This window comes from Mesoplodon bidens, assembly GCF_964165515.1.
Source record: "Mesoplodon bidens genome assembly, chromosome: 1".
Taxonomy (NCBI): domain Eukaryota; kingdom Metazoa; phylum Chordata; class Mammalia; order Artiodactyla; family Ziphiidae; genus Mesoplodon; species Mesoplodon bidens.
Window position 1 is genome coordinate 76,826,117 of NC_138176.1, and position 19,754 is coordinate 76,845,870.

The window sequence follows — 19,754 nt, forward strand, 5'->3', positions numbered from 1 at the left end:
GAGTATTGCTACTCCAGCTTTCTTTTGACTTCCATTTGCATGGAGTATCTTTTTCCATTGCCTCACTTTCAGTCTGTATGTGTCTCTAGGTCTGAAGTGGGTCTCTTGAAGACAGCATATATATGGGTCTTGTTTTTGTATCCATTCAGCAAGCCTGTGTCTTTTGGTTGGAGCATTTAATCCATTCACGTTGAAGGTAATTATCAATATGTATGTTCCTATTACCATTTTCTTAATTGTTATGGGTTTATTTTTGTAGGTTCTTTTCTTCTCTTGTGTTTCCCCTTTAGAGAAGTTCCTTTAGCATTTGTAGAACTGCTTTGTTGGTGCTGAATTCTCTTAGCTTTTGCTTGTCTGTAAAACTTTTGATTTCTCTGTTGAATCTGAATGAGATCCTTGCTGGGTAGAGTAATCTTGGTTGTGGGTTCTTCCCTTTCATCACTTTAAATATACCATGCCACTCCCTTCTGACTTATAGAGTTTCTGCTGAGAAATCAGCTATTAACCTTATGGGAGTTCCCTTGTATGTTATTTGTCATTTTTCCCTTGTTGCTTTCAGTAGTTTTTCTTTGTCTTTAGTTTTTGTCAATTTGATTACTATGTGTCTCGGTGTGTTTCTCCTTGTGTTTCTCCTGTATGGGACTCTCTGCACTTCCTGGACTTGGGTGGCTATTTCCTCTCCTATATTAGGGAATATTTCAACTATAATCTCTTCAAATATTTTCTCGGGTCCTACCTCTCTCTCTTCTACTTCTGGGTCCCCTATAATGCGAATGTTGTTGTGGTTAATCTTGTCCGAGAGGTCTCTTAGGCTGTCTTCATTTCTTTTCATTCTTTTTTCTTTATTCTGTTCTGTGGCAGTGAATTCCACCATTCTGTCTTCCAGGTCACTTATCTGTTCTTTTGCCTCAGTTATTCTGCTATTGATTCCTTCTAGTGTATTTTTCATTTCAGTTATTATATTGTTCATCTCTGTATGTTTGTTCTTTAATTCTTCTAGGTGTTTGTTCTTTAATTCTTCTAGGTCTTTGTTAAACATTTCTTCCATCTTCTTGATCTTTGCCTCCATTCTTTTTCCAAGGTTCTGGATCATCTTCACTATTACTATTCTGAATTCTTTTTCTGGAAGGTTGCCTATCTCCACTTCATTTAGTTGTTTTTCTGGGGTTTTATCTTGTTCCTTCATGTGGTACAAATTCCTCTGCCTTTTCATTTTGTCTGTCTTTCTGTGAGTGTGGTTTTCCTTCCACAGGCTGCAGAATTGTAGTTCATCTTGCTTCTGCTCTCTGCCCTCTGGTGGATGAGGCTATCTAAGAGGCTTGTGCAAGCTTCCTGATGGTAGGTACTGGTGGTGGGTAGAGCTGGGTGTTGCTCTGGTGTGCAGAGCTCAGTAAAACTTTAATCTGCTTCTCTGCTGATGAGTGGGGCTGGGTTCCCTCCCTGTTGGTTGTTTGGCCTGAGGCAACCCAGCACTGGAACCTACCCTGCTGTTTGGTGGGGCTAATGGCGGACTCTGGGAGGGCTCACGGCAAGGAGTACTTCCCAGAACTTCTGCTGCCAGTGTGCTTGTCCCCACGGTGAGCCACAGCCACCCCCGCCTCTGCAGGAGACCCTCCAACACTAGCAGGCAGGTCTGGTTCAGTCTCCTATGGGGTCACTGCTCCTTCCCCTGGGTCCCGATGCACACACTGCTTTGTGTGTGCCCTTCCAAGAGTGCAGTCTCTGTTTCCCCCCGTCCTGTTGAAGTCCTGCAATCAAATCCCGCTAGCCTTCAAAGTCTGATTCTCTAGGAATTCCTCCCCCGTTGCCTGGCCCCCAAGTTGGGAAGCCTGATGTGGGGCTCAGAACCTTCACTCCAGTGGGTGGACTTCTGTGGTATAAGTGTTCTCCAGTTTGTGAGTCACCCACCCGGCAGTTATGGGATTTGATTTGATTGTGAATGTACCCCTCCTACCGTCTCACTGCGGCTTCTCCTTTGTATTTGGATGTGGGGTATCTTATTTGGTGAGTTCCAGTGTCTTCCTGTCAATGATCGTTCAGCAGTTAGTTGTGATTCCAGTGCTCTCACAAGAGGGTGTGAGCGCACATCCTTTTACTCCACCATCTTGAACCGCTCTCTCCTCTTCAGTTCTTAGAAATAATTATTTCTGGAAAATTTAAATGGGTACTAAAACTAAGGAGGCATAATCCATTACAGAAAAGGAAGGGAGTATGGACCAAAGTAAACTCAAAAAATTTTGAGTGAATGGTGAATGCAAAAAAAAAAAAAGACTTAAAACCTAACAACCCATAGATTTTTAACAGGGAGAGGTCATCTTAGGTACTATGTTCATTGCTTTAGGGTCATTTGAAAATACTTTGATATTGGAATACTAGTATAGATACAGTTACGAATATTTCATTACATTTATACAAATTTGAGTACTAGTAGCTATGGGATCTGGGACAGATCGACCAACTTGATTTCAACTTCTTCAGTTTATATATGTGTATAACTGAGAATTGAGGCAAAAGGATTATCCAGTCCCTTGTTGCTGTGCCATTCTAAGATTTATAAAATTAAATTAAGTGGGTAAATATAGCCCTCTAGTGGTTCTGTTATATGCTTACACTGTTAACTTTGGTGCATCTAGCATTTCTGTAAAGTTACTGATTTTTAGAAATTCAGTATTGAGAAGAATCAGATTTTTATAATATTACATGGCATAAAGAATATGAGGAAAAAAGGTATAGGGATATATTATTCTAACAATAAATGTTCGTATTAGATCGTCACCCACTATGTTACCCACTTTTGGAGTTATAACAAGATAATCCAGAATATTAGAATTGCCCAGTACTTTACAAGATGAATTATTGAATCTAGATACTTTGCTGGTGCATGCTATGATTATTACCAGATTAACTACTTGTGCATATCAAAGTGTAGGGTAAATAAATGAACTGAGGTGAATTGTAAAGTAGATCATGCTATATCCATGCTTTATTGACCTGGAATTTATGGTATGGCTTTAGGGGAAAACAAATTACAGAATGATTTTATATATACATAGCTCCCCATTTTTTGAAAAGAATGAAAAAAAAAGTGGAAGAAACCTCAAACAGTTGTATATATATATGTTTCTATAAGCAAAGAAAAGCAGAATATACACCGAACAATACTATTACCATTAAGGGAGTAAAATTTGGAAGGATGGGGGAGATTACATCTTTACTTATCTCTAATGATTTAAGTTGTTAAGGAAAAAACAAAAGGAATTGAAATGGAAAACTTGAAAGGGTCAAACAGAAAACAGGGACCTTAATCTGAATAGTTTTAGAGGACTAAGTCTGGCTCTTAATTTTGAAACTGATTTCCAGCAGAAATCAGTTAAATCAGGTCCTGATCTGATTTTCTGAGTCTGTTTATTGTTTAAATGGGATGTGTGCACTTGATAATCTCCTTGGATATAAAGCCGATGCCCTAATTGCTTAAAATGTGTATTGCTTGTTATTTCTCTTTATTTTGCTAATAAGCTTTTCCCTTGTTCTGGGAATTAAAAATCCTTTCCTCTTTAGCCCAATTAAATTTGTTAAGGGAGGGCCTCTATGAAAAGGCCCTTCTTTGAGGTCTTTAAGTGGAAATGATTGGTTCTGAAAATTCTTCCCTAGGTGGCTTTTGAAACATTTCATAGATATTGAAGACCCATTATGAAGGCTATCTTGATATCGTCCCTCCAAAATGCTAAGGAATAATTTAGGCAACAGTTCAGACTCTAAGAATGAAGACGGCTCGACCTTTTCACAGACTGAACACAATATTGTTGCAGCTTACTTGATTACGGCAGGTATGGATGTTTATTCCATTAACAGTTATTTTGTTTTTGAATAAGTGAAGAAAAGCAGAGGTTTTCAGCATAAGGTAGTAGAAAAAGCATGGGTTCAGAGATAATGTTTCAAGTTCTATATTGTTGGCCAACCTTGACAAGTCACTTATCTATTCTCAGTTGGGGTGCTCATGTGATAAATAAGGATGATAATACTTGCTCTACTTCCTGGCTGTAAAGATCAAAAAGAGAATGTAGGTGAAAGAATAAATGGAAACATTGTTAATGGTGCTTAATATAACAAGTTATTTTGAATTTTGATAGGCAGTGAGAGCCGTGAAATGGGGCTGAGAAAAGTTTTCTATAAAATGAGTAATTATCCATATGTTTGGTTATTACATTGTCAAATTAAGTTTTTATTGGGGAATAGTGTGCACCATGGCAAAGATGTATTTTTCTAGCATTTACTATTCTCATACATACTTTTTGTAGTTTTATCCTTGGTGGTGGAATCTAGTTAAGATCGAAAGATCCTGGAAAGGAAATTAAAGTCGTAAAAAGAGAGAGCAGAGTGTATTGTCACTGAGGACAGAGTTTGTAAATTGAGCTCATTTTCGAATGCTGTATTGGAAAACTGAGCTTTGGTTTTCATTTTTTAGTATCCTTGTAACAGCGAGCAAGTTTTTTGTTCTTCCATTTTCATATCTGTAAAATGGGGATAAGAATAAGCTACTGTCACAATTGTTTTGAAAAGTAAAATTAAATAATGCACAAATCTACCTAAATGATATATACAGTATATGTTGGACAAATGTTTCTTTCTCCCCACATACACACACTCATTGATGCATATATTGGATTAAGATAAAGACTTGTTGGCTGAAAAAAAAGGGGTGAGGAAATTGACAATAGACGTTCTCTGATTACCTTTTTTATGTATAGGTTGAATTGTGGTATTAACTTTATGCTTAGCAGTCACTTCATTTTCAACTTTATGCTTAGTAATGAGTTTTAGAAGAAACTTTATTATTTTTTGGATTGACATGAAAATTTTCAAATATATTCAAAAGTAGAATAAAAACATAACAAATCCTACTGTACCCAGTTTATTCTTTATAATTGCTTAGTTTCCCCATAATTCACAGAGTATTACTTCTGTGATAGAAAATGTGGTTCCTCAGCTAACTTCATTTGAATACCTCTGTATGATAAGCACTGGATAAATTCTGTTTTCTTTTTGGTTTTTGGGGTTTTTTTTGGTGTTGCAACAGAAGGGAGAAAACAATATGCTACTTAAAGAGATCAGCTCCTTATCACAATTACATAGAAGTACTTTGTATACAAACTTTTGGTTTAGTTAGTTTTTGGTAGATGAACAAGAAAAGCTATCTTTTTTGATCTGGTTGCAAAAGAAGCATGCAAATAAATTTTCCTGTTAAGAAAATATTCTTGCTGGTTCTTACCCCTGTAACAGTAACAGTAACAGTAATAGTAATAGTAATCTTACTATGACGACAATGATGACTTCTACTAGAATTACTATTACTACTGCTACTACTACTCCAACCACCACCACCACCACTACTACTACTGCTACCACTACTAATGTTATTATTGGAATACTTGGTATATACCAAGCACTATTCTGAATATTTACATGTACAGAATAATTCATCCTTATGCTAATTCAGTGAGCAAATTTTATTTTCCCTGTTTACAGATAAAGAGTTTAAATAACTTTTCCAACACACACATCTACTAAGTAGCTACGCCAGGATTTGAACTCAGGTATTTCGACTCTAGAACCCTCAGGTATAACCACAAGGATCAGTTTTATCAACACTTGAGTACGTGTTGTTTGTTTGTGTTTTTAGTAGATGAACTGAAGGGAGCATATCTAACTTCTTTATGCTTTTGTTCAAACGTTTATTGTTCTTTGGGCCCCCCAATCTTTCCCTTTAACAAAACTCACTTAAATGTCCAAATCGAAACCAAAACTATGAGGAAAAGAATTTAGTCAAAGCATTTATTTCATTTGTTACTTTTACCACGAGCCTATTTTGATTTTTCATTTTAAATTTAATTTTTAGTTTAATATTTCTCTTAGATTGTAGCTCTTACAAATGTTACCAACTTGAGCACTCTCCCTTTCTCCAGTTAATGCTGGGGAGCAAGAGGGCATGGCGAATTAAGGATCTGAAATAGATTCACTACAGGTGACTTGTAGGATGAAGCGTGAGAGATATTAGGCTGAGAGGATGCCTGTGTACCAGCTAATGAAAGACCTAAGCCGTAAAGGCGATAGGGGAATCACTGAATGACATGATCCAATTTGTATTTTAGAAATGTGCTGTAGTGGTAGCTAAGAGACCAGGTAGGTGGCCCCTGTGTGATTAAGATTAAAAAGACTTCTGAGGAGGAAGTAGTAGCATTGGAGATAGAAATAGACACATTCAAGAGCTAGAAGTTAGAATTGATGGTTGGATGTGGAGACTGGGGGAGAAGGTGAGGGAGCATCAAAGATGACATCTAGGTTTCTCTTTTGGGCCACAGGATAGATGGTGAAGCTATTCATCAAGATGGGAGCACATCTGGGGAAGAACATGTTTGGGTCAAGAGAGAAGATCTCTGGGTTCCGTTTGAGAGAAGTCCCGTAGAAAGCTGCGCACATGAGTTTGAGTTTTATGAGACTGATCCGGAAAGTAACAGCATATAGCCTTGGATCTGTGTGAAATCACTGAGTGTATATTGAATGTGAAAACAAAGAAGGTCCAGGACAGAAACTTGGACAATGCATATATTTAATAAGGTAGAGATGAAGAAAGAAAGGCCAGGAAGAAGATTAAGAAGGATCTGCCAAAGAGATTGGAGGAGAGCCACAGAAGCCAAGGGGAAATTAACTGAACATAGACCTAACTACTAAGTGATCTATTGTCTACTCATTAGAAAACACCTACAGCTAGGAAATAAAGCAGAGTGCTTGAGACAGCTGCAGAGAAAATAGAAAAAGGGCTAAATTGTTTACTTCATTCTCCCTGTTATATCTAAAACCGCCCCCAAAGCACAATTACTTTATTCTGGTTGCATATTTGGTAGGCAACAATTTACTGCACTGTGTTTTTATCTGACTTCTTAAAAATCATCAAATCTGTAACTAGCCCAGAAAGATTCTTCAATTCACTAAACTTTTTGGAGCTACAATACTAGATGCAAAAATATTGAGCCAAAGAATCATCAAATTTGATATCATTGGGCCTTAATTATGCTTGCAGGAATAATAGACCTTAAGCAATATGAGTTTTAGTTGTCCGTTTATTAAATAAATCTGCTATATGTCATATATACAACATAGAAATGATTAGAAGCCTAAAATCTACACAGGAAGACTAGGCATATATGAATTAAATAATATAGCATCACATAAGATAAAGTATAATATAAACAAGTACTTTGAGAATTTAGAGAAGAGAGGATACTATGCAGAGGACAAGTCTTTGGGGCAGAATTGGCCTTGAACAGAATTTTGAAGGGTAGCATTTGGAAAGGTAGAGGAAAGGAGTAGGGTGTTCCAAGTGGGAGAAATGAAAGTCGAAATTTACCACAAGACTGGTGCATTTGATAAATAATGAGATGGAGGGCTTGTTTGACAAGTGTGAAAATTTGCTTAGAGAGGGTAAAAACAGATTGAGGCAAAGAGCCTGGAATACCAGGCTGGGACATGTGGACTTCATCCCGCAGACGTTGGGGTGTATTGGAGGTTTTGAGAAGAGCCTTGGTTAATTCTATGTTATAGAAAGTTTATTCTGCCAGCAGCATGCAGGAGGAAAGAACAGGAACCTGGAAGATTAGTATAACAGGATTTTGAATGGAAGTTTTGACCAAGGTGCCAAGATATAATAGAAGTTCTTCCTTAGCTGATACATTTGGGTGTTGGTGCTTGGAAACCTTCCCTCTCTCCGGCAATAGCTGGAGCTGATCACCAGAGTTCTCTTCATGATGGTGAACACTACTCTATTCCTTTTGTTCCTTACCCCTCCTTTACCCCCTAGGAATCTGGTAATAGCTCTAGCCTCTCTCAGCTGTTAGGACCTAATATGGCCCACATCTGGCTTATGGGAAATGTGTGCATCCTTTGTTGCATGTAGGGAGTGTTAAACAGGCTAACGTGCACATCCAGTCCACTCAACAGTATTTCTTGTTGTAAATGAAAACACTGGCATTCAGATTAAGAAGTTCAGTCATCAGTCTACCTGAATCCAGCCAATTCTGGGGCACCGACAACATTGAGTTTCTGGACCTGCAGGGCTAGGAGTCAGATCCCAGGCTGTGGAGACTTGACTAGGGTGATAAGGCCTGTGAGGCTTCTCAGTGGACCTGAAAGCCAGTCCGACTTCCTCTCTGGATAGCCAAACCTTGCAGTGTGCATTCTTCTATAGGGGTGTGTGTGTGTGTGTGTAATGAAGAATTTAGATTTGAACATGTTGAGTTTCAAGTGATATTGAAACAGTCATATGATCTTACATACTGTAGGTGCTTAATAAATGTTTAATGGCAATGAATTGTATGAAAAGGGATGTGGGACTGGAGCATATTTCAGGGATGGAAAGTGACAGAAGCACTGTTAGGATAGAATGATAGCTGAGGCTTGAGAAACTATAGAGAAAGGAGAGCCTCAGGCTTCAGGAAGGAGGATGAGAAAATTAAGCTGCCAAAGGAGATTGTATGATCATATGTATATCCTAAAAATCAGTGGTGGTGGTATCATGACATGCAAGGGAATAATATCAAGGACAGAGTGATCAATAGTGATGACATTAACACCAGTCTTTGGTGCTGGTTTATGCAATTGGTAGATTCTTTGTGCTTTAATTCTTATATTTCTGTTTTACAAAAGGGCTGTGAAGATATTACAACTAGCTTGAAGAAGAGCTGAAGCTCTTCAAATAAACGAACCAAAATGGATTTGATATATATATATATATATATATTTTTTTTTTTGCGATACGCGGGCCTCTCACTGTTGTGTCCTCTCCCGTTGTGGAGCACAGGCTCAGCAGCCATGGCTTACGGGCCCAGCCGCTCCGCAGAATGTGGGATCTTCCCGGACCGGGGCACGAACCCGTGTCCCCTGCATCGGCAGGCAGACTCTCAACCACTGCGCCACCAGGGAAGCCCTGGATTTGCTATATTTTTGAAGGAGCTTAAATAGTTAATTTGATTCTACTTTTACACATTCAAATTACACAAAATGTGTGATTTTTTTTGTTTATGTTCTCAGGTATGATAAGTGTTCTCAGCAACATAATAGTTCTGGGCATCTTCGTTAAGTACAAGGAGCTTCGGACACCCACAAATGCAATTATCATTAACTTGGCTGTTACTGATATAGGGGTCAGTAGCATTGGCTACCCCATGTCTGCTGCTTCAGATCTGCATGGAAGTTGGAAGTTTGGATATGCAGGATGTCAGGTATTGGAGATCTTTAGAATCAAAGCAAAATAAAGTAGATTAAGAAAATGTACATTTAAATGTCTTTAAAAAATCCCAAGGGTTTCAATCAAATAAGATTATGTAGGATAATAGATATAGTGCCCTTAATAAAAATGGCTTCAGGAGTGACCGGGAAATATATTCTTTAAGAAGAGAAATGAAATCAGTCGCCATCATTATATTTTCAAAATTTCCCAACTCAAAGGAAAAAACTAAACTAACAAAAAATTAGCAGTCAACTAGAGAAGAAAAGTGAACATTTGCATATTCAAATAAAAACTTACATATTGCAAATTCAAAAAGAAATACTCTGCTTTCATTTGAAACAATAAAATATTTAATGACTATGTCATAATATCTAAGTAATGTAGTTAAACTACATGTTGCTGATTTTTTTCTATGGAAAGTTCTCCATGAGAATTGCTGGTGAATATATCTACTATGATTTTTACTGACAAGAAAATAAATTAATATTAATTTGCATTAATGACTTTTGGCCTAATTTTTTTAAACAGTTAGCTATTTTAAGCTCTAAAACTATAGAGAATAAAATGAAGAGTAGAGAGTAGTGAATACCCATGTGTGCACCAACCAGTTTTGTCAAATCTTAATGTTTTGCAATATGTGCTTCAGGTTGTTTGGGTTTTTTTTTTTTTTTCTTTTTTTCTTTGGCTGCACCATGTGGCTTGGCTTGCGGGATCTTAGTTCCCCGACCAGGGATGGAACCTAGGCCCCGTCAGTGAAAGCAGCAAGTCCTAACCACTGGACTGCCAGAGAATTCTCTGTTTCCAATTTTTCTAAACCACAAACAAGGCTTCAATAAATTGTTCTCATACATGTCTTTTTCTGCAATGTGTGAGAGTTTAGATACATTACTAGGAAAGGAATGGTTTGGTTGTAGATAATGTTTATCTTCAATTTTATCAGATGTGGACAAATTTCTCTCCAAAATGGTTGTGCCAGTTGCTAGAACTTACATTACTCCACATTTTCCCCAACACTTGGGGTTGTCAGACTTTTGAATTTGTAGCATTTTGATGGATATAAAATAGTATCTTATAATTTGCATTTCTTTCAAGATTTAATGTGATTGTACATCTTATGTCGTAAACATGCAGGTTTCCTCTTGTGTGAATAACCCATTTTTCTGTTTGTCTTTCCCCCTGTTGAATTGTCTATCTTCTGAATAGCAGTCTTTTGTTGGTTATATGCATTGCACTTAATTTATGGTTTGTTTTTGCACTCCACAGAGTATGTATAGAAGTTTTACTTTAAGCCTTAACATTTTTAAAAAAGTTTATTTTAATTAATGAAGTCTCAAAGCATTTTCTATAAATGCCTTTATTAAACCACTTATAATATGACAATAAATGATATATTTTAAAATTAGTAAAATAAAAAACACTCAGTGTATTTAAAATATATTTTAGCAATGGGATAAAAGTGTAAATGTCTCTTGGGAGGATGTGTAGAATGGTGGAATCTTTCCAATTTTAATCTTCAGATTTATGCTGGATTGAATATCTTTTTTGGAATGGCAAGTATTGGATTGCTCACAGTTGTGGCGGTGGATCGATACCTGACCATCTGCTCTCCTGATGCAGGTACAGCACTTTTCTCAGCTTTTCAGTGAACCCATTTTTGCCTAAGTACTGCTCGATACACATTCACTTCAAAATGTAAATGTAATGGCTTGCAACACGGTCAGTCATATTTCTCTGATAATCCTTGACTGAAAGTTTCAGTGATTTTCTATTATACCTAGAATAAAACCCAAATTTCATAACACAGCCTCCAAGGTCCCATGCATTCTGGCCCCTGGCTACCTTTCCAGTGTGGTCTGGGGTCCTCTCACTTTGGGGTACTAGCCAAACCCTTTCCCACTTTGGGGTCTTTGTAAATGCTATTTCCCTAGTGTTTCTCCATTTCTATCGTCTGACGGATCATTTTATCATTTAGGTTTCAGCTTAAATGTCATTTTTTTTTCAGAATGTGAATTCATGTAGATAGGCTTTGTGTGAACTAAAGTGCTCTGTGAAGAATCTGTTTGATGACAACTTTGAATAATCAGTTAAAACAAAATGAAGATATGAATCACATCATTGGGAAATGACTTTGATGTTCCATATGTTTGTTAATAGGAAGAAGATTGACCACCAACACTTACATCAGCATGATTCTGGGGGCCTGGTTCAATGGCCTCTTTTGGGCTTTGATGCCTATTGTTGGGTGGGCTAGTTATGCCCCAGATCCTACTGGGGCCACCTGTACCATAAACTGGCGGAAAAATGATGTGTAAGAGACATGTTTACACTTTATAATCAAATGCTTCTAGTGTAGACATTTTCTCACCATTTCAAATTTAAGGTCAGATCAAATGTTTCTCATACAGAGATGACAAAGATCTTCCTTGGTATAGATGATATGATTACGGCAGAGATGAATTGAGAAAAGTGAATTATGCTTATTTGCAAGGAAAGGCCATCCAGCTCCCCTTGTCCCCTGCTCTGTTCCTTCCTCTAACTTCTGGCAGCAAAGGTGAAACAGAGAATCCTTCCAATATCCGCACCTTAGAGGTAGGACCTGATGGGGAAAAGGAGTGTTAGTGGAGCTAGACAGTGTGCAGATCTGACAAAAGTCCAGGCTTTCTTTTCTAGATGATCTGGTGATAAAGCATCTCCTGAGAATTATGCAGCAAAAGCACAGTCGCTGCAAGGATTTGCTTGCTCATCAGTGATGCTTTCCTATATTTACCAGGGAAAAGGGGGTAATTTAGTTTATTAAAAGAAATGAAAGATTATGAAGAAAAGCAAATAGAAAATTTCTAACTGTCAAACTAAATCTAAAACTTTTTAGATTTAGTGCAAGGTCAGAAAATAGATATTTTAGGCTTTACAGGCAAGATTGTCTCCATTGCAACTATTCAACTCTGCCTGTGATTGCAGCCCTAGACTGTATGTAATGAATGTGGTTCCAATAAAATTTTATTTACAAAGACAGGCGACAGGCTGGATTTGGCCCACAGGTCATAGTTTGCCAACCCCTAGTCCAAATGAACTCAAAGTCAAATGCACTTCCTAAGCTATTTAATAATATGATGACTGCTGGACAGTGCCAGTATTATTTCTGATAATTATCCTGTTTCCCTTACTCTGTTTAGTATATTAAATGAGTAGTGATTTAATGTCATGATTTAATTATTTCCTTTTCTTACTTTCAGATCTTTTGTTTCTTACACCATGATGGTTGTTGCAATAAATTTTATTGTGCCCTTGATAATGATGTTTTACTGCTATTACCATGTCACTCGATCCATTAAACATCATGCTACTAGTAACTGCACTGAGTATCTCAACAGAGATTGGTCAGATCAGGTAGATGTAACAAAGGTAAGACATTAAAATCCTTAAAAAGGTTTTGTAATCAAGCTTTTACATGGACATGGTTCCTTGGCCCCTGCAGTCACCTCTCCCCAACTCCCCATTCTTACTCTCTGGCTCTTTTTTCTGGTGTTGGCCTCCGTATTTCTAAATGATGTGCTTATCTGCTGTTTTGGGTAATTTTTTAATTTTTTTAATATATTTATTTATTTTTGGCTACTTTGGGTCTTTGTTGCTGCACGTGGGCTTTCTCTAGTTGTGGCGAGCAGGGGCTACTCTTCATTGTGTTGCACTGGCTCCTTATTGCAGTGGCTTCTCTTGCTGCGAGGCATGAGCTCTAGGTGTGCAGGCTCAGTAGTTGCGGCACACGGGCTTAGTTGCTCCGCGGCACGTGGGATCTTCCCGGACCAGGGCTCGAACCCATGTCCCCTGCATTGGCAGACGGATTCTTAACCACTGCGCCACCAGGGGAGCCCTGTTTTAGGTATTTTTCTTTGCTGTTACTCCTTGATTTCCTACTATAGACAAAGAAAATTTTTCTTATACCACCAACCTTTCCTGCTCCTCCCCACCAACGTTTATCTCTCATCTTATCAGTAAAATGTTAATATTTGGTTAGATGAAGAGCCAATTTTACATTATTGTGATTATCTAAATTTTATTTATTGAAAATCTCTGTAAGACTCTATGACTTATATTGCTTTTTTTATACAACTTTTCCCCCTTTGGAGTTAACAATTCATTCCTTTTCTCTTTCTCTTCCTCCATTCATCTCTCTCCCCTTCTCTTCTCTCCCTCCCTCTCTCTCTCTGTAGCTTTGTTTGCTAACTCTTCTGTGTACCTGTCACTAATTCATCTCTAAACTCTCCACCAGAAGCTTCAGTCTCCTCTTAGTATTTTCAAATACATCAGAGACTAGGTCGACTTTATCCTTTTCTTGGCGCTACCCTCCTGACACCCGCCAGATCTCTTGCCCTAGTCTACACTGGCTGTTTTTTAGGATGACTACCTAGGTAGCCAACATCCCCACAGCTGGGAATGCCTTTGGCCTGTCTCGTAGGTCAGATCGCCCGTTTTCTGGATTGCATGTCTTCCCTTTTTTTTTTTTTCGGTTAACTCCTTCACATTTGGTGTAACACATTCTCTAAGGAAGTCAAATTTTTAAGATTTTGCATGCCTGAAAATGTCTTAATTCTACGATCATGTTTGACCGATTGTTTGCTTGGTACAGAATTCTAAGTAGAAAAATGACTTTCAAAGAATTTTGAAGGCATTACTCTATGTAGTTTCTCGGCTTCAGGTGTCACTATTGAGAAGGCTTACAGCATTCTGGTGATCTGCATTCTCTCTGGAAGCTTGTGATTTTCTCTGTCTCCAGTTTTCTGAAATGTCATGCCGATATGCCTTGGTGTGGCTCTTTATTCACCCACGTGCTGGGTACTGGGTGAATGCTTTCTATGTCGAGACTCAGGTCTTCCCTTCTGGGAGTTTCCTTGTATTATTTCTCTGGTGAGTTTCACCTCCCATTTTGTTTTCTCTGTTCTCTTTCTGGAACTCTTTTTATTTGAGTATTTAATCTCCTGGATTTTTCTTTTAATTTTCTTAAATATTCTCTCCTGCATTATTTCTGTTTTTTGTTTTGTTTTTATTTATTTATTTATTTTTGGCTATGTTGGGTCTTCATTGCTGAGCATGGGCTTTCTCTAGTTGTGGTGAGCAGGGTTTACTCTTTGTTGTGGTGTGCAGGCTTCTCATTGCAGTGGCTTCTCTTGTTGCAGAGCACGGGCTCTAGGCGTGCGGGCTTCAGTAGTTGTGGTGCACGGGCTTAGTTGCTCTGCGGTATGTGGGATCTTCCCGGAGCAGGGCTCAAACCCATGTCCCGTGCATTGGCAGGCGGATTCTTAACCACTGCACCACCAGGGAAGTCCCCTGTTTGTTTTTGTTTCTACTTTCTTCTTTAAAAAAAAATTTTTTTTTGATGTGGACCATTTTTAAAGTCTTTATTGAATTTGTTACAATATTCCTTCTGTTTTATGTTTTGGTTTTTTGGCCGGGAGGCCTGTGGGATCTTAGCTCCCCAAATAGCGATCGAACCCACACCCCCTGCATTGGAAGGCAAAGTCTGAACCACTGGACCGCCAGGGAAGTCCCTGTTTCTACTTTCTGAGAGATTTCCTGAACCATGTCCAGGACTGGGATTGGGTGAGGAGAGTGAGGCTCAAGCCTGGGGTGCAAAATTTAAGCAGGTGCCAAAAAGCTCAGTAATCAAAAAATCAAGTAGTTAGTGCAGTATTTTTTTTTTTTTGCGGTACGCGGGCCTCTCACTGTTGTGGCCTCTCCCGTTGCAGGCCCAGCCACTCCGCGGTATGTGGGATCTGCCCGGACCGGGGCACGAACCCGTGTCCCCTGCATCGGCAGGCGGACTCTCAACCACTGTGCCAACAGGGAAGCCCCATGTGCAGTATTTTAAAAAATCAAAATTTATGTAGAAAATCCACATTGAACAAAATATAAAATATTAAATAAAGACAGGATCTGACCCTGCACTTGCACAGTTCACCTTATTTACCTCACCCTTACCCTGGCTGACCATATATTTCAACCTTCCTATTGCATTTTAAAAATCCTGCTTTCACTTTTATAGATGAGATGGAAGCATTATTTTATACTCTGTACTTCTTTTTAATAGTGTCCTGTCCTTGTTTAATGAATGTGTATCTTCTCTCATTTCTGTGATGATATTATGTATATATTTACATTTTCCTTCTGTTCATCACATATTTTTTTTTCCCGAGTTCCTGCACTGTTTTGGTCTCTGCCTGTCAGTTTGCGTGTTTCCTCAGTGTCTGGTGATCAGTGACTGTCCCTGCATATTTAAGAGTGATGCGCTAAAAAGTTGATTGTGAGCTCTTGCTGTGCTCTTTCACTGGGGTATGTCTTTGGAGAGGGGGGGTTCTAATGATCTGTACCTCTGGGTATTTTCTTCTGGGCTGGTCAGTTTCCAAGGAGAGAAGATTCTTTCACCTTTCTGGGTAGGCGGTACAAGTCTGTGTACCCACATTCTCATGGCTCAGTGCAGGGAAGGGACAGCGTGTAGCCCCCCTCTTTTCAGGACAGTACGCCAGCTCTCAGCTGAGCCCAGTGTCCCCCAGTCCCAAGTTTCCCTGCTTTACCTTCTCTTACACTGACCCTTGGGATTCTTCTGGGGAGAGGGGGCTGTTTCCTAGCTGAATAGAGAGGGGATTCAGAAGTCTAACTGCTTCTTTTTGCAGATTTTAATGAGTTTTTGTGTTTTAGGTTCCAAGTGCAGCCCCACATTCAGAATGGTCACCTCCAATTCCTGAGACTTTCTGTAGTTCTGTGGAGTGGATTCATCTGTACCTGATTTTCCCTTATTCCTGGCTCTTTAAAATTAAAAAAAATTGTTTTAAAATCATTCTCAGGTCTGATAAGTAATATGCCACTTGTCTAATGGTTATTCAATTTTAACTTTTACAAAGCTGTCTAATCTGTGGTTCTCAGACCTTATGCGTTTATGTCTTTTTAAACCTTTTCTATTGTTTTAGTGGACAATCAGGAGGGAGCAATGTACAATTATAATTTTTCATTCAAACAAAATGTAAGGGTAACTCCTTTACAAAATTATCTGCACTGTACGTATTATATGTGATTTATTATATACCAAGCTCAAATGGCCTGTATGAGAATTCACTGAACTCAATAGAGGACTTTTTTTTTTTTTCCCACATTGAGTTTAGAAAGTTAGAAAGTTGTTTTTTAGATTAGCAGATGAGAGTGAGGAAAAGAAAGCGCAACACCAGCAGTCCCTAGCACAGTTACTCCAAGTGGGCTAGGAGTGGGCCCTTCTGCCTGTCATCCAAGCCAGCTTTTGTATTCTCCCCAGCTCACCAAAGGAAAGTGGGCATTCTTTACATTCGTGCACCAGTATATCCATCTCATAAGCTCTTGTTATCATAGATGACCTCAGGCACATTAGCAAAGTATGAGGGGAAAAATTCAGTTTTTCCTCTGTGTCTTCAACAACATAAATTTATTCAAGTTCCAATCAAGGTAATTTTTCATGCAGTTTAAGGTATATTAGTTATTTTGATATTTTAGATATTGGGTTTGGCGAATATTGATTTCTTTTACAGATGTCTGTGATAATGATACTCATGTTTCTGGTGGCGTGGTCCCCTTATTCCATCGTGTGCTTATGGGCTTCTTTTGGTGACCCAAAGAAGATTCCTCCCTCAGTGGCCATCCTAGCTCCACTGTTTGCAAAATCTTCTACATTCTACAATCCCTGTATTTATGTGATTGCTAATAAAAAGTAAGTTATGTCTAAAATGCTTCTCAACTAAAAAAAGCATATACAGAAAGAATGTTAAAAAGGCAATGGATAATGTTCTAAAACTTTTGGGGAGGTAAGTGACAGAAACTCACTTCAGATGAATGTAAAAGTTATTTGGTTCATGCAACTTGAGAAACATTTAGGACCTTAAATGTCTGGGCCTCCAGTTCTGTGACAGGCTCTTCCCACACGGAGGTGAGATAATCACGGGTAACTCAAGACCCAAGTTCCACAAGCTAAGTATCCCCAAATGTGAATTTCGTCTCACATGGCTTTCTGGCAGAAGCGGCCCTGGATGGTCATTGGTGAGCTCAGCTTGGATCACATGGTTACTCCGTTTAAAATACGTGGAATTGGTTTTACAAAGAAGAGAGTAGTTCTATTACTGGAAAATGGACAAAGCAAGGCCAGTTGGACTCCCTAAGTGGGTAGCATAGTTGTATATTTACTAGGAGGAAGACATATCATTCAAACGCAAGGAAAAATTCAGTGCTAACATAAAGGGCTTCAGGAGTGTGTAGTCACTCAGGATAGTTGAGAATCTTCCCCTTCTCCCTTTGTTGAGCCTCTGAGCAAGGATTTCTTTCCTGCCTCCTCAGTGAAGCTTAGACTACTTCATTTCCTGTTACTGCTTAAAGATGTAACAGTAGATGAACCAATCTACAGTAGATTGGGATGAACCAATCTACTGTGCTTAAATATTTGACCAGAAAAGTCTCAGTAGAGGTGAAGTAATTTGATCCTGGAATGCCAATGCTGCTTCTATTACACTTATGTATTTATGCACATGTTAGGAAAGCAACTTTAGCCACAGATATATGAAGAAACATAAAAACTTTTAAGAAGCAGACTGCATAAGAAGCGTAAAGAACACATTTTAAATTCAGAGTCTCTTGGTAGTTCTTTAGGAAAGGTCAGGCATTCTCAAGCTCCTCTTAATTTAAACTGGCCTTTGCTCAGAAGAACAAATGTATGAAATACACATCCTTAGTTCAATTAACTGATTCCTTGCAAATGATGTTAGATGCACCCTCTTAGACATTAGTGGTTTTTATTAAGTGTCTTCAATGTTAATAGTCAGTGGGGCACAAATGGTCTTTAACTGTGTCATACACTTGATACAGTGACCAAGGGTCTCAACAGCAGATGTTAAAGCTGGAAGCAGAAATTTATCTGGAGATGCCAGTTGGTAGTAGTGGCATCTTAGCCATGTTTGAGAGTACTCTAAAAGTGCCAGGTCCTCATGGGTAATGCCAGATTTTCCCTTTTTTATTGTAGGTTCCGGAGGGCAATGCTTGCCATGTTCAAATGTCAGACTCACCAAGCAATGCCCGTGGAGAGTATCTTACCAATGGATGTACCCCAAAACCCACTGACTTCTGGAAAAGTCTGAAATAAGAGGAAAGCACACATTATCAAAACATTTGCTTTACTTTTTTTTTCAATGATTTAATTTTGCTTAAAATCTGAGCACATTTCAATCAAATGCAGACACAGAGGATTGTCCTAATAGACTGTAGATTTCTCACGTGTAGTTCATAAGTTCTGTTGGTGCACTGGCCACTGTAGGGAATGTTTCATTGTTTCCTTATATGTAAACTTATTGCTTATCTCATTTGGTGAATAGAAGCACATGAGATTAAGGCCTCTTCTCTTTCTCCCTATCATGGCATGTATTACGCTGTACCTGGTATCTTGCCTGGTCCCTCCATTAGATCAGAAGCAACTGCTATTTTAATGTTAGAATAAATTAATAATAATAATAAGTAATAGTCTTTAATAAATAATTACTGAAATAAGTTGTTGGATGTTCCCAGCTAGAATGGAAAACATATTTAGCACTTCACAATTTAAAAAATTTAATGCAATTATTTATTAACAGTCTACTTAATAAAAATGATCAAATGAATATTAAGCACTATTGCTTTTAAATCACATCAGTCAATGCACATATATATTTTATATAGCAATTTATAATCTGTGCATACTATTATGTGTTCTGCATTTTTAATTACTGTTTTCATGTGTATGTATTTCCATATATTTGGCACTAGAATTAAGTTTAATCAGAGTGAAGGTTTCTGTATGTTTGTGGTTTTTGTTCCTATCTTTTGTTTTATTGATGAAAAAATTAATCAATAGTCAGTGTAAGAAAGAAATGAAAAATTTTACTTGACCCAACCTCAAGACCATATCCCAAGAGACAGTCTTTCAGAAAGCTCTGTGGACTGTTCCAAAGAGGTAAGATGGGAGGCCAGTGTATACTGCAATCAAGTACACATCTCGGTAGAAGGTTACTGCTATATGCAAGTAATAGATATCTTAGTTAATGTTTTTAGTGCTTTTCTAAGTTTGGGAAGATGCAAAACACTGGGTTCATAAAATTTTCTCCTGAAAATATCTAACTATGAGGGCTGGTTCAGCTTGTTTTCCCAGAGAACAAAGTGCCTCATCCTGATCTTCACCCTGAATTCCTTTCAGGGTGTATTGTAGGTCCATGACTGCAGTGCCTAATGACTTGATTCTTGTAGAACTGGATAGTGGGCAATATCTTTATTTTATAATCCCCTCCTTTTTGGTCATGATTTTGACCAAGGTCTGAGAGGCATTTCGTGACCAATTTGTCCCACAGTGCTAGGAATGCTCATTCTCAGTTCAAGCGAGGATTTTGTTGATAGGCCACTCAGTGTGCTATTACTGGACTAGGCCCTGTTAGCAGTAGCC

General features: G+C 38.3%; 1 protein-coding gene across 1 annotated transcript; it reads left to right on the top strand.

The window, feature by feature from the left end:
* Positions 1-3,679: 3,679 nt before the first annotated feature.
* On the top strand, positions 3,680-18,423 carry RRH (retinal pigment epithelium-derived rhodopsin homolog; the record flags this gene model as incomplete). The annotated part of the gene is made up of 7 exons (XM_081242712.1): positions 3,680-3,827; positions 9,085-9,275; positions 10,801-10,900; positions 11,438-11,591; positions 12,517-12,685; positions 16,831-17,009; positions 18,309-18,423. Exons 1-7 carry the CDS (start codon positions 3,722-3,724, stop codon positions 18,421-18,423), a joined length of 1,014 nt encoding a protein of 337 aa, XP_081098838.1. The 5' UTR covers positions 3,680-3,721.
* Positions 18,424-19,754: the final 1,331 nt, after the last annotated feature.